We start from the raw sequence: 14,844 nt of genomic DNA, 5'->3' as shown, positions 1-14,844 counted from the left end.
CTATATGCAGAGTCACCAGGGAGAAGTCACAGATGGGCGGCAGATTTCACACTTCTCCTGAAGCCTCGGGGAACACTGGCGGGGGTGAGGGGTCAGAGGTCGGAATCAGGGGTGGAGGGGTGAGGAGGAGGGGGGGTTCTAGAGTGTCCTACATGCACTATGTTAAACTTGTGTCAGTTAGCATCAATGGAGTCTCGCAACTCACCACTTTGTGTTCTCTATTTTGTGGGTAAGATAGTGTTTGTTAACCTAGCCCTAGATTTAAAGTTGAGCCAAGACGCCTTCTCAGTCCTCTTTGCCAGTACTGTGCCCTAAAGTCTTAACAGAGACAAATAAATACTGTAAGCCACTTTATTGCATTGTGAGTTAACGCATTGTGATGGCCTGTGATAATCTGACCTACTCAGATATTTATCTTTCATGTTACAGGCACCCAAGCTGTTCTGATGAACTTCAGATAACAGCACCACTCCTTATCCTTCAGTCCCAACCTTCCACCACCACCACCTCCTTGTCTCCCCGGTGGTCTGGTCGGTCGGAGGGAGCCCCAGTATGACAGACCCTAACGGGGCTGAAGGGGAGGGCCTGGCCGAGGTGAACGCCTGCAGCCTGGAGATCGAGAGGAAGTATGAGGTCATCCCTGCCGTCATCTGCTCCATGTGCTGCCTGTTCGGCATCATCTACTGCTTCATTGGTAAGGTCACCACGGGGTCAAGACCACAAGTCGTAACCCAACCACGTCACGTCAACGAGTAAACAAAATCTTCAATAACAAGGGCTGCATCCCAAATGGAACCCCATTCCTTATAAGAGTGCACTACTTTTGACCAAGGCCCATGGTGCACTACTTTTGACCAAGGCCCATGGTGCACTACTTTTGACCAAGGCCCATGGTGCACAACTTTTGAACAGAGCCATATGTGGGGAATAGGGTGCCATTTGTGACGCAAACAATGTAATAGAGCAGGGGATAAGGAATGTGTATTCAGGCGTATCATATGTCTGCTAATGTGTTATACAGCAGGGTTCTCCCCAGGATTTTTTAACAAGGTGGTGCTGCTGATTTTTTAACACCTGTAACTGCCGTTTCCTGCAATCTACAGCAAAACAATAATCATATTAGGGTGTGGTGCCTGGCCTTAAATCATAACAAATAGAGTAAAACACACTTTATTTATTCATATTTTTCTCACCAAATCCAACTTAATAACCACAATTGCTTCTTTCTCCTCTACACCGCCTCTCTTTTTAGTTTTAACTGTAGGGTCATTTATACAGCATTACATTGCTTACAGTCGATATTCTGTAATATTTATAGAGTTGCTGATGCCCTAGCCTCTGCAATTTAACTTTATCTTTAAGCCCTAACTTATCACCTGCATATTTCTTTACTGTTAGATTCCTCAGGCTATTGAATCTCCCCCCATTGAAGTGAAGTACAACTTTAAATAAGTATTGTTTTCTTTTCACCCCCCTCTCTCCCTCTCTCTACCCCTCTCTCCTTCACCATTCCATCTCTCTACTCCTCTCCTCTCTCCCTCTCTACCCCTCTCCTTTCTGCTTCATCATTCCCTCTCTCTACCCTCTCCTCTCTCCTTTCCATTCCCTCTCTCTACCCGTCTCCTCTCTCCTTCACCATTCCCTCTCTCTACCCCTCTCCTCTCTCCTTCACCATTCCCTCTCTCTACCCCTCTCCTCTCTCCTTCACCATTCCCTCTCTCTACCCCACTCCTCTCTCCTTCACCATTCCCTCTCTCTACCCCACTCCTCTCTCCTTCACCATTCCCTCTCTCTACTCCTCTCCTTCACCATTCCCTCTCTCTACCCCTCTCCTCTCTCCTTCTCCATTCCCTCTCTCTACCCCTCTCCTCTCTCCTTCACCATTCCCTCTCTACCCCTCTCCTCTCTCCTTCACCATTCCCTCTCTACCCCTATCCTCTCTCCTTCACCATTCCCTCTCTACCCCTCTCCTCTCTCCTTCACCATTCCCTCTACCCCTCTCCACTCTCCTTCACCATCCCCTCTCTCTACCCCTCTCCACTCTCCTTCACCATTCCCTCTCTACCCCTCTCCACTCTCCTTCACCATTCCCTCTCTACCCCTCTCCTCTCTCCTTCACCATTCCCTCTCTCTACCCCTCTCCACTCTCTCTCACCATTCCCTCTCTCTACTTCTCTCCCTCTCTACCTCTCTCTACCCCTCTCCTCTCTCCACCATTCCCTCTCTACCCCTCTCCTCTCTCCTTCACCATTCCCTCTCTCTATCCCTCTCCTCTCTCCTTCACCATTCCCTCTCTCTACCCCTCCACTCTCTCTCACCATTCCCTCTCTACCCCTCTCCTCTCTCCTTCCCATTTCCCTCTCTCTACCCCTCTCCTCTCTCCTTCACCATTCCCTCTCTCTACCCCTCTCCTCTCTCCTTCACCATTCCCTCTCTCTACCCCTCTCCTCTCTCCGTCACCATTCCCTCTCTCTACCCCTCTCCTCTCTCCTTCACCATTCCCTCTCTCTACCCCTCTCCTCTCTCCTTCACCATTCCCTCTCTCTACCCCTCTCCTCTCTCCTTCACCATTCCCTCTCTCTACCCCTCTCCTTTCTGCTTCACCATTCCCTCTCTCTACCCTCTCCTCTCTCCTTTCCATTCCCTCTCTCTACCCGTCTCCTCTCTCCTTCACCATTCCCTCTCTCTACCCCTCTCCTCTCTCCTTCACCATTCCCTCTCTCTACCCCTCTCCTCTCTCCGCCACCATTCCCTCTCTCTACCCCTCTCCTCTCTCCTTCACCATTCCCTCTCTCTACCCCTCCACTCTCTCCACCATTCCCTCTCTACCCCTCTCCTCTCTCCTTCACCATTCCCTCTCTCTACCCCTCTCCTCTCTCCTTCACCATTCCCTCTCTCTACCCCTCCCCTCTCTCCTTCACCGTTCCCTCTCTCTACCCCTCTCCTCTCTCCTTCCCATTTCCCTCTCTCTACCCCTCTCCTCTCTCCTTCACCATTCCCTCTCTCTACCCCTCTCCTCTCTCCTTCACCATTCCCTCTCTCTACCCCTCTCCTCTCTCCGTCACCATTCCCTCTCTCTACCCCTCTCCTCTCTCCTTCACCATTCCCTCTCTCTACCCCTCTCCTCTCTCCTTCACCATTCCCTCTCTCTACCCCTCTCCTCTCTCCTTCACCATTCCCTCTCTCTACCCCTCTCCTTTCTGCTTCACCATTCCCTCTCTACCCCTCTCCTCTCTCCTTCACCATTCCCTCTCTCTACCCCTCTCCACTCTCTCACCATTCCCTCTCTCTACTTCTCTCCCTCTCTACCTCTCTCTACCCCTCTCCTCTCTCCACCATTCCCTCTCTACCCCTCTCCTCTCTCCACCATTCCCTCTCTACCCCTCTCCTCTCTCCTTCACCATTCCCTCTCTACCCCTCCACTCTCTCTCACCATTCCCTCTCTACCCCTCTCCTCTCTCCTTCCCATTTCCCTCTCTCTACCCCTCTCCTCTCTCCTTCACCATTCCCTCTCTCTACCCCTCTCCTCTCTCCTTCACCATTCCCTCTCTCTACCCCTCTCCTCTCTCCTTCACCATTCCCTCTCTCTACTTCTCTCCTCTCTCCCTCTCTACCTCTCTACCTCTCTCTACCCCTCTCCTCTCTCCTTCACCATTCCCTCTCTCTACCCCTCTCCTCTCTCCTTCACCATTCCCTCTCTCTACCCCTCTCCACTCTCCTTCACCATTCCCTCTCTCTACCCCTCTCCACTCTCCTTCACCATTCCCTCTCTCTACCCCTCTCCTCTCTCCTTCACCATTCCCTCTCTCTACCCCTCTCCTCTCTCCTTCACCATTCCCTCTCTCTACCCTCTCCTCTCTCCTTTCCATTCCCTCTCTCTACCCCTCTCCTCTCTCCTTCACCATTCCCTCTCTCTACCCCTCTCCTCTCTCCTTCACCATTCCCTCTCTCTACCCCTCTCCTCTCTCCTTCACCATTCCCTCTCTCTACTTCTCTCCTCTCTCCCTCTCTACCTCTCTACCTCTCTCTACCCCTCTCCTCTCTCCTTCACCATTCCCTCTCTCTACCCCTCTCCTCTCTCCTTCACCATTCCCTCTCTCTACCCCTCTCCACTCTCCTTCACCATTCCCTCTCTCTACCCCTCTCCACTCTCCTTCACCATTCCCTCTCTCTACCCCTCTCCTCTCTCCTTCACCATTCCCTCTCTCTACCCCTCTCCACTCTCCTTCACCATTCCCTCTCTCTACTTCTCTCCCTCTCTACATCTCTCTACCCCTCTCCTCTCTCCTTCACCATTCCCTCTCTCTACCCCTCTCCTCTCTCCTTCACCATTCCCTCTCTCTACCCCTCTCCTATCTCCTTCACCATTCCCTCTCTCTACCCTTCTCCTCTCTCCTTCACCATTCCCTCTCTACCCCTCTCCACTCTCCTTCACCATTCCCTCTCTCTACTTCTCTCCCTCTCTACCTCTCTCTACTTCTCTCCCTCTCTACCTCTCTCTACCCCTCTCCTCTCTCCACCATTCCCTCTCTACCCCTCTCCTCTCTCCTTCACCATTCCCTCTCTCTACCCCTCTCCTCTCTCCTTATCCATTCCCTCTCTCTACCCCTCTCCTCTCTCCTTCACCATTCCCTCTCTACCCCTCTCCTCTCTCCTTCACCATTCCCTCTCTACCCCTCTCCTCTCTCCTTCACCATTCCCTCTCTACCCCTCTCCTCTCTCCTTCACCATTCCCTCTCTACCCCTCTCCTCTCTCCTTCACCATTCCCTCTCTACCCCTCTCCTCTCTCCTTCACCATTCCCTCTACCCCTCTCCACTTTCCTTCACCATTCCCTCTCTACCCCTTTCCACTCTCCTTCACCATTCCCTCTCTACCCCTCTCCTCTCTCCTTCACCATCCCCTCTCTCTACCCCTCTCAACTCTCTCACCATTCCCTCTCTCTACTTCTCTCCCTCTCTACCTCTCTCTACCCCTCTCCACTCTCCTTCACCATTCCCTCTCTCTACCCCTCTCCACTCTCCTTCACCATTCCCTCTCTACCCCTCTCCTCTCTCCTTCACCATCCCCTCTCTCTACCCCTCTCCACTCTCTCTCACCATTCCCTCTCTCTACTTCTCTCCCTCTCTACCTCTCTCTACCCCTCTCCTCTCTCCACCATTCCCTCTCTACCCCTCTCCTCTCTCCTTCACCATTCCCTCTCTCTACCCCTCTCCTCTCTCCTTCACCATTCCCTCTCTCTACCCCTCCTCTCTCCTTCACCATTCCCTCTCTCTACCCCTCTCCTCTCTCCTTCACCATTCCCTCTCTCTACCCTTCTCCTCTCTCCTTCACCATTCCCTCTCTACCCCTCTCCACTCTCCTTCACCATTCCCTCTCTCTACTTCTCTCCCTCTCTACCTCTCTCTACCCCTCTCCTCTCTCCACCATTCCCTCTCTACCCCTCTCCTCTCTCCTTCACCATTCCCTCTCTCTATCCCTCTCCTCTCTCCTTCACCATTCCCTCTCTCTACCCCTCCACTCTCTCTCACCATTCCCTCTCTCTACCCCTCTCCTCTCTCCGTCACCATTCCCTCTCTCTACCCCTCTCCTCTCTCCTTCACCATTCCCTCTCTCTACCCCTCTCCACTCTCTCTCACCATTCCCTCTCTCTACTTCTCTCCCTCTCTACCTCTCTCTACCCCTCTCCTCTCTCCACCATTCCCTCTCTACCCCTCTCCTCTCTCCTTCACCATTCCCTCTCTACCCCTCCACGCTCTCTCACCATTCCCTCTCTACCCCTCTCCTCTCTCCTTCACCATTCCCTCTCTACCCCTCTCCTCTCTCCTTCACCATTCCCTCTCTACCCCTCTCCTCTCTCCTTCACCATTCCCTCTACCCCTCTCCACTTTCCTTCACCATTCCCTCTCTACCCCTTTCCACTCTCCTTCACCATTCCCTCTCTACCCCTCTCCTCTCTCCTTCACCATCCCCTCTCTCTACCCCTCTCCACTCTCTCTCACCATTCCCTCTCTCTACTTCTCTCCCTCTCTACCTCTCTCTACCCCTCTCCACTCTCCTTCACCATTCCCTCTCTACCCCTCTCCACTCTCCTTCACCATTCCCTCTCTACCCCTCTCCTCTCTCCTTCACCATCCCCTCTCTCTACCCCTCTCCACTCTCTCTCACCATTCCCTCTCTCTACTTCTCTCCCTCTCTACCTCTCTCTACCCCTCTCCTCTCTCCACCATTCCCTCTCTACCCCTCTCCTCTCTCCTTCACCATTCCCTCTCTCTACCCCTCTCCTCTCTCCTTCACCATTCCCTCTCTCTACCCCTCCTCTCTCCTTCACCATTCCCTCTCTCTACCCCTCTCCTCTCTCCTTCACCATTCCCTCTCTCTACCCTTCTCCTCTCTCCTTCACCATTCCCTCTCTACCCCTCTCCACTCTCCTTCACCATTCCCTCTCTCTACTTCTCTCCCTCTCTACCTCTCTCTACCCCTCTCCTCTCTCCACCATTCCCTCTCTACCCCTCTCCTCTCTCCTTCACCATTCACTCTCTCTATCCCTCTCCTCTCTCCTTCACCATTCCCTCTCTCTACCCCTCCACTCTCTCTCACCATTCCCTCTCTACCCCTCTCCTCTCTCCTTCCCATTTCCCTCTCTCTACCCCTCTCCTCTCTCCTTCACCATTCCCTCTCTCTACCCCTCTCCTCTCTCCTTCACCATTCCCTCTCTCTACCCCTCTCCTCTCTCCTTCACCATTCCCTCTCTCTACCCCTCTCCTCTCTCCGTCACCATTCCCTCTCTCTACCCCTCTCCTCTCTCCTTCACCATTCCCTCTCTCTACCCCTCTCCTCTCTCCTTCACCATTCCCTCTCTCTACCCCTCTCCTCTCTCCTTCACCATTCCCTCTCTCTACCCCTCTCCTTTCTGCTTCACCATTCCCTCTCTCTACCCTCTCCTCTCTCCTTTCCATTCCCTCTCTCTACCCGTCTCCTCTCTCCTTCACCATTCCCTCTCTCTACCCCTCTCATCTCTCCTTCACCATTCCCTCTCTCTACCCCTCTCCTCTCTCCACCATTCCCTCTCTACCCCTCTCCTTCACCATTCCCTCTCTCTACCCCTCTCCTCTCTCCTTCACCATTCCCTCTCTCTACCCCTCCCCTCTCTCCTTCACCGTTCCCTCTCTCTACCCCTCCACTCTCTCTCACCATTCCCTCTCTACCCCTCTCCTCTCTCCTTCCCATTTCCCTCTCTCTACCCCTCTCCTCTCTCCTTCACCACTCCCTCTCTCTACCCCTCTCCTCTCTCCTTCACCATTCCCTCTCTCTACCCCTCTCCTCTCTCCGTCACCATTCCCTCTCTCTACCCCTCTCCTCTCTCCTTCACCATTCCCTCTCTCTACCCCTCTCCTCTCTCCTTCACCATTCCCTCTCTCTACACCTCTCCTCTCTCCTTCACCATTCCCTCTCTCTACCCCTCTCCTTTCTGCTTCACCATTCCCTCTCTACCCCTCTCCTCTCTCCTTCACCATTCCCTCTCTCTACCCCTCTCCACTCTCTCACCATTCCCTCTCTCTACTTCTCTCCCTCTCTACCTCTCTCTACCCCTCTCCTCTCTCCACCATTCCCTCTCTACCCCTCTCCTCTCTCCACCATTCCCTCTCTACCCCTCTCCTCTCTCCTTCACCATTCCCTCTCTACCCCTCCACGCTCTCTCACCATTCCCTCTCTACCCCTCTCCTCTCTCCTTCCCATTTCCCTCTCTCTACCCCTCTCCTCTCTCCTTCACCATTCCCTCTCTCTACCCCTCTCCTCTCTCCTTCACCATTCCCTCTCTCTACCCCTCTCCTCTCTCCTTCACCATTCCCTCTCTCTACCCCTCTCCTCTCTCCATCACCATTCCCTCTCTCTACCCCTCTCCTCACTCCTTCACCATTCCCTCTCTCTACCCCTCTCCTCTATCCTTCACCATTCCCTCTCTCTACCCCTTTCCTTTCTGCTTCACCATTCCCTCTCTCTACCCTCTCCTCTCTCCTTTCCATTCCCTCTCTCTACCCCTCTCCTCTCTCCTTCACCATTCCCTCTCTCTACCCCTCTCCTCTCTCCTTCACCATTCCCTCTCTCTACTTCTCTCCTCTCTCCCTCTCTACCTCTCTACCTCTCTCTACCCCTCTCCTCTCTCCTTCACCATTCCCTCTCTCTACCCCTCTCCTCTCTCCTTCACCATTCCCTCTCTCTACCCCTCTCCACTCTCCTTCACCATTCCCTCTCTCTACCCCTCTCCACTCTCCTTCACCATTCCCTCTCTCTACCCCTCTCCTCTCTCCTTCACCATTCCCTCTCTCTACCCCTCTCCTCTCTCCTTCACCATTCCCTCTCTCTACTTCGCTCCTCTCTCCCTCTCTACCTCTCTCTACCCCTCTCCTCTCTCCTTCACCATTCCCTCTCTCTACCCCTCTCCACTCTCCTTCACCATTCCCTCTCTCTACCCCTCTCCACTCTCCTTCACCATTCCCTCTCTCTACTTCTCTCCCTCTCTACATCTCTCTACCCCTCTCCTCTCTCCTTCACCATTCCCTCTCTCTACCCCTCTCCTCTCTCCTTCACCATTCCCTCTCTCTACCCCTCTCCTATCTCCTTCACCATTCCCTCTCTCTACCCTTCTCCTCTCTCCTTCACCATTCCCTCTCTACCCCTCTCCACTCTCCTTCACCATTCCCTCTCTCTACTTCTCTCCCTCTCTACCTCTCTCTACTTCTCTACCTCTCTCTACCCCTCTCCTCTCTCCACCATTCCCTCTCTACCCCTCTCCTCTCTCTTTCACCATTCCCTCTCTCTACCCCTCTCCTCTCTCCTTCTCCATTCCCTCTCTCTACCCCTCTCCTCTCTCCTTCACCATTCCCTCTCTACCCCTCTCCTCTCTCCTTCACCATTCCCTCTCTACCCCTCTCCTCTCTCCTTCACCATTCCCTCTCTACCCCTCTCCTCTCTCCTTCACCATTCCCTCTCTACCCCTCTCCTCTCTCCTTCACCATTCCCTCTCTACCCCTCTCCTCTCTCCTTCACCATTCCCTCCCTCTACCCCTCTCCACTTTCCTTCACCATTCCCTCTCTACCCCTTTCCACTCTCCTTCACCATTCCCTCTCTACCCCTCTCCTCTCTCCTTCACCATTCCCTCTCTCTACCCCTCTCCACTCTCTCTCACCATTCCCTCTCTCTACTTCTCTCCCTCTCTACCTCTCTCTACCCCTCTCCACTCTCCTTCACCATTCCCTCTCTACCCCTCTCCACTCTCCTTCACCATTCCCTCTCTACCCCTCTCCTCTCTCCTTCACCATCCCCTCTCTCTACCCCTCTCCACTCTCTCTCACCATTCCCTCTCTCTACTTCTCTCCCTCTCTACCTCTCTCTACCCCTCTCCTCTCTCCACCATTCCCTCTCTACCCCTCTCCTCTCTCCTTCACCATTCCCTCTCTCTACCCCTCTCCTCTCTCCTTCACCATTCCCTCTCTCTACCCCTCCTCTCTCCTTCACCATTCCCTCTCTCTACCCCTCTCCTCTCTCCTTCACCATTCCCTCTCTCTACCCTTCTCCTCTCTCCTTCACCATTCCCTCTCTACCCCTCTCCACTCTCCTTCACCATTCCCTCTCTCTACTTCTCTCCCTCTCTACCTCTCTCTACTTCTCTCCCTCTCTACCTCTCTCTACCCCTCTCCTCTCTCCACCATTCCCTCTCTACCCCTCTCCTCTCTCCTTCACCATTCCCTCTCTCTACCCCTCTCCTCTCTCCTTCTCCATTCCCTCTCTCTACCCCTCTCCTCTCTCCTTCACCATTCCCTCTCTACCCCTCTCCTCTCTCCTTCACCATTCCCTCTCTACCCCTCTCCTCTCTCCTTCACCATTCCCTCTCTACCCCTCTCCTCTCTCCTTCACCATTCCCTCTCTACCCCTCTCCTCTCTCCTTCACCATTCCTCTCTACCCCTCTCCACTCTCCTTCACCATCTCCTCTCTCTACCCCTCTCCACTTTCCTTCACCATTCACTCTCTACCCCTTTCCACTCTCCTTCACCATTCCCTCTCTACCCCACTCCTCTCTCCTTCACCATTCCCTCTCTCTACCCCTCTCCACTCTCTCTCACCATTCCCTCTCTCTACTTCTCTCCCTCTCTACCTCTCTCTACCCCTCTCCACTCTCCTTCACCATTCCCTCTCTACCCCTCTCCACTCTCCTTCACCATTCCCTCTCTACCCCTCTCCTCTCTCCTTCACCATCCCCTCTCTCTACCCCTCTCCACTCTCTCTCACCATTCCCTCTCTCTACTTCTCTCCCTCTCTACCTCTCTCTACCCCTCTCCTCTCTCCACCATTCCCTCTCTACCCCTCTCCTCTCTCCTTCACCATTCCCTCTCTCTACCCCTCTCCTCTCTCCTTCACCATTCCCTCTCTCTACCCCTCCTCTCTCCTTCACCATTCCCTCTCTCTACCCCTCTCCTCTCTCCTTCACCATTCCCTCTCTCTACCCTTCTCCTCTCTCCTTCACCATTCCCTCTCTACCCCTCTCCACTCTCCTTCACCATCCCCTCTCTCTACCCCTCTCCACTCTCCTTCACCATTCCCTCTCTACCCCTCTCCACTCTCCTTCACCATTCCCTCTCTACCCCTCTCCTCTCTCCTTCACCATTCCCTCTCTCTACCCCTCTCCTCTCTCCTTCACCATTCCCTCTCTCTACCCCTCCACTCTCTCTCCCCATTCCCTCTCTACCCCTCTCCTCTCTCCTTCCCATTTCCCTCTCTCTACCCCTCTCCTCTCTCCTTCACCATTCCCTCTCTCTACCCCTCCTCTCTCCTTCACCATTCCCTCTCTCTACCCCTCCTCTCTCCTTCACCATTCCCTCTCTCTACCCCTCTCCTCTCTCCTTCACCATTCCCTCTCTACCCCTCTCCACTCTCCTTCACCATTCCCTCTCTCTACTTCTCTCCCTCTCTACCTCTCTCTACCCCTCTCCTCTCTCCACCATTCCCTCTCTACCCCTCTCCTCTCTCCTTCACCATTCCCTCTCTCTATCCCTCTCCTCTCTCCTTCACCATTCCCTCTCTCTACCCCTCCACTCTCTCTCACCTTTCCCTCTCTACCCCTCTCCTCTCTCCTTCCCATTTCCCTCTCTCTACCCCTCTCCTCTCTCCTTCACCATTCCCTCTCTCTACCCCTCTCCTCTCTCCTTCACCATTCCCTCTCTCTACCCCTCTCCTCTCTCCTTCACCATTCCCTCTCTCTACCCCTCTCCTCTCTCCGTCACCATTCCCTCTCTCTACCCCTCTCCTCTCTCCTTCACCATTCCCTCTCTCTACCCCTCTCCTCTCTCCTTCACCATTCCCTCTCTCTACCCCTCTCCTTTCTGCTTCACCATTCCCTCTCTCTACCCTCTCCTCTCTCCTTTCCATTCCCTCTCTCTACCCGTCTCCTCTCTCCTTCACCATTCCCTCTCTCTACCCCTCTCCTCTCTCCTTCACCATTCCCTCTCTCTACCCCTCTCCTCTCTCCGTCACCATTCCCTCTCTCTACCCCTCTCCTCTCTCCTTCACCATTCCCTCTCTCTACCCCTCCACTCTCTCCACCATTCCCTCTCTACCCCTCTCCTCTCTCCTTCACCATTCCCTCTCTCTACCCCTCTCCTCTCTCCACCATTCCCTCTCTACCCCTCTCCCCTCTCCTTCACCATTCCCTCTCTCTACCCCTCCCCTCTCTCCTTCACCGTTCCCTCTCTCTACCCCTCCACTCTCTCTCACCATTCCCTCTCTACCCCTCTCCTCTCTCCTTCACCATTCCCTCTCTACCCCTCTCCTCTCTCCTTCACCATTCCCTCTCTACCCCTCTCCTCTCTCCTTCACCATTCCCTCTCTACCCCTCTCCTCTCTCCTTCACCATTCCCTCTACCCCTCTCCACTCTCCTTCACCATCTCCTCTCTCTACCCCTCTCCACTTTCCTTCACCATTCCCTCTCTACCCCTTTCCACTCTCCTTCACCATTCCCTCTCTACCCCACTCCTCTCTCCTTCACCATTCCCTCTCTCTACCCCTCTCCACTCTCTCTCACCATTCCCTCTCTCTACTTCTCTCCCTCTCTACCTCTCTCTAACCCTCTCCACTCTCCTTCACCATTCCCTCTCTACCCCTCTCCACTCTCCTTCACCATTCCCTCTCTACCCCTCTCCTCTCTCCTTCACCATCCCCTCTCTCTACCCCTCTCCACTCTCTCTCACCATTCCCTCTCTCTACTTCTCTCCCTCTCTACCTCTCTCTACCCCTCTCCTCTCTCCACCATTCCCTCTCTACCCCTCTCCTCTCTCCTTCACCATTCCCTCTCTCTACCCCTCTCCTCTCTCCTTCACCATTCCCTCTCTCTACCCCTCCTCTCTCCTTCACCATTCCCTCTCTCTACCCCTCTCCTCTCTCCTTCACCATTCCCTCTCTCTACCCTTCTCCTCTCTCCTTCACCATTCCCTCTCTACCCCTCTCCACTCTCCTTCACCATCCCCTCTCTCTACCCCTCTCCACTCTCCTTCACCATTCCCTCTCTACCCCTCTCCACTCTCCTTCACCATTCCCTCTCTACCCCTCTCCTCTCTCCTTCACCATTCCCTCTCTCTACCCCTCTCCTCTCTCCTTCACCATTCCCTCTCTCTACCCCTCCACTCTCTCTCACCATTCCCTCTCTACCCCTCTCCTCTCTCCTTCCCATTTCCCTCTCTCTACCCCTCTCCTCTCTCCTTCACCATTCCCTCTCTCTACCCCTCCTCTCTCCTTCACCATTCCCTCTCTCTACCCCTCTCCTCTCTCCTTCACCATTCCCTCTCTCTACCCTTCTCCTCTCTCCTTCACCATTCCCTCTCTACCCCTCTCCACTCTCCTTCACCATTCCCTCTCTCTACTTCTCTCCCTCTCTACCTCTCTCTACCCCTCTCCTCTCTCCACCATTCCCTCTCTACCCCTCTCCTCTCTCCTTCACCATTCCCTCTCTCTATCCCTCTCCTCTCTCCTTCACCATTCCCTCTCTCTACCCCTCCACTCTCTCTCACCATTCCCTCTCTACCCCTCTCCTCTCTCCTTCCCAGTTCCCTCTCTCTACCCCTCTCCTCTCTCCTTCACCATTCCCTCTCTCTACCCCTCTCCTCTCTCCTTCACCATTCCCTCTCTCTACCCCTCTCCTCTCTCCGTCACCATTCCCTCTCTCTACCCCTCTCCTCTCTCCGTCACCATTCCCTCTCTCTACCCCTCTCCTCTCTCCTTCACCATTCCCTCTCTCTACCCCTCTCCTCTCTCCTTCACCATTCCCTCTCTCTACCCCTCTCCTTTCTGCTTCACCATTCCCTCTCTCTACCCTCTCCTCTCTCCTTTCCATTCCCTCTCTCTACCCGTCTCCTCTCTCCTTCACCATTCCCTCTCTCTACCCCTCTCCTCTCTCCTTCACCATTCCCTCTCTCTACCCCTCTCCTCTCTCCTTCACCATTCCCTCTCTACCCCTCTCCTCTCTCCTTCACCATTCCCTCTCTACCCCTCTCCTCTCTCCTTCACCATTCCCTCTCTACCTCTCTCTACCCCTCCACTCTCTCCACCATTCCCTCTCTACCCCTCTCCTCTCTCCTTCACCATTCCCTCTCTCTACCCCTCTCCTCTCTCCACCATTCCCTCTCTACCCCTCTCCCCTCTCCTTCACCATTCCCTCTCTCTACCCCTCCCCTCTCTCCTTCACCGTTCCCTCTCTCTACCCCTCCACTCTCTCTCACCATTCCCTCTCTACCCCTCTCCTCTCTCCTTCCCATTTCCCTCTCTCTACCCCTCTCCTCTCTCCTTCACCATTCCCTCTCTCTACCCCTCTCCTCTCTCCTTCACCATTCCCTCTCTCTACCCCTCTCCTCTCTCCGTCACCATTCCCTCTCTCTACCCCTCTCCTCTCTCCTTCACCATTCCCTCTCTCTACCCCTCTCCTCTCTCCTTCACCATTCCCTCTCTCTACCCCTCTCCTCTCTCCTTCACCATTCCCTCTCTCTACCCCTCTCCTTTCTGCTTCACCATTCCCTCTCTACCCCTCTCCTCTCTCCTTCACCATTCCCTCTCTCTACCCCTCTCCACTCTCTCACCATTCCCTCTCTCTACTTCTCTCCCTCTCTACCTCTCTCTACCCCTCTCCTCTCTCCACCATTCCCTCTCTACCCCTCTCCTCTCTCCACCATTCCCTCTCTACCCCTCTCCTCTCTCCTTCACCATTCCCTCTCTACCCCTCCACTCTCTCTCACCATTCCCTCTCTACCCCTCTCCTCTCTCCTTCCCATTTCCCTCTCTCTACCCCTCTCCTCTCTCCTTCACCATTCCCTCTCTCTACCCCTCTCCTCTCTCCTTCACCATTCCCTCTCTCTACCCCTCTCCTCTCTCCTTCACCATTCCCTCTCTCTACCCCTCTCCTCTCTCCGTCACCATTCCCTCTCTCTACCCCTCTCCTCACTCCTTCACCATTCCCTCTCTCTACCCCTCTCCTCTATCCTTCACCATTCCCTCTCTCTACCCCTTTCCTTTCTGCTTCACCATTCCCTCTCTCTACCCTCTCCTCTCTCCTTTCCATTCCCTCTCTCTACCCCTCTCCTCTCTCCTTTCCATTCCCTCTCTCTACCCCTCTCCTCTCTCCTTCACCATTCCCTCTCTCTACCCCTCTCCTCTCTCCTTCACCATTCCCTCTCTCTACCCCTCTCCTCTCTCCTTCACCATTCCCTCTCTCTACTTCTCTCCTCTCTCCCTCTCTACCTCTCTACCTCTCTCTACCCCTCTCCTCTCTCCTTCACCATTCCCTCTCTCTACCCCTCTC

At 54.3% G+C, this 14,844-nt stretch overlaps 1 protein-coding gene across 2 annotated transcripts in view; it reads left to right on the top strand.

Moving 5' to 3' along the window:
- LOC139535912 (transmembrane protein 198-like) overlaps window positions 1-14,844 on the top strand; it is a 39,571-nt gene that overhangs the window by 14,133 nt on the left and 10,594 nt on the right. The window contains exons 1-2 of one of the 2 annotated variants that reach the window (XM_071335863.1): window positions 555-694; window positions 1,399-1,431. Coding sequence is in view for 1 of the 2 variants with exons in the window: in XM_071335862.1 (XP_071191963.1) it covers window positions 553-694 (142 nt within the window). In the remaining variant the exon portion in view is untranslated. Of the gene's footprint in view, window positions 1-429; window positions 695-1,398; window positions 1,432-14,844 lie in introns of those variants that run through there. The other variant, XM_071335862.1, reaches the window with a different exon arrangement.

The sequence above is a fragment of the Salvelinus alpinus genome, chromosome 12, assembly GCF_045679555.1.
Source record: "Salvelinus alpinus chromosome 12, SLU_Salpinus.1, whole genome shotgun sequence".
NCBI classification, from domain to species: domain Eukaryota; kingdom Metazoa; phylum Chordata; class Actinopteri; order Salmoniformes; family Salmonidae; genus Salvelinus; species Salvelinus alpinus.
This window is presented reverse-complemented; position numbering and strand designations above follow the sequence as displayed.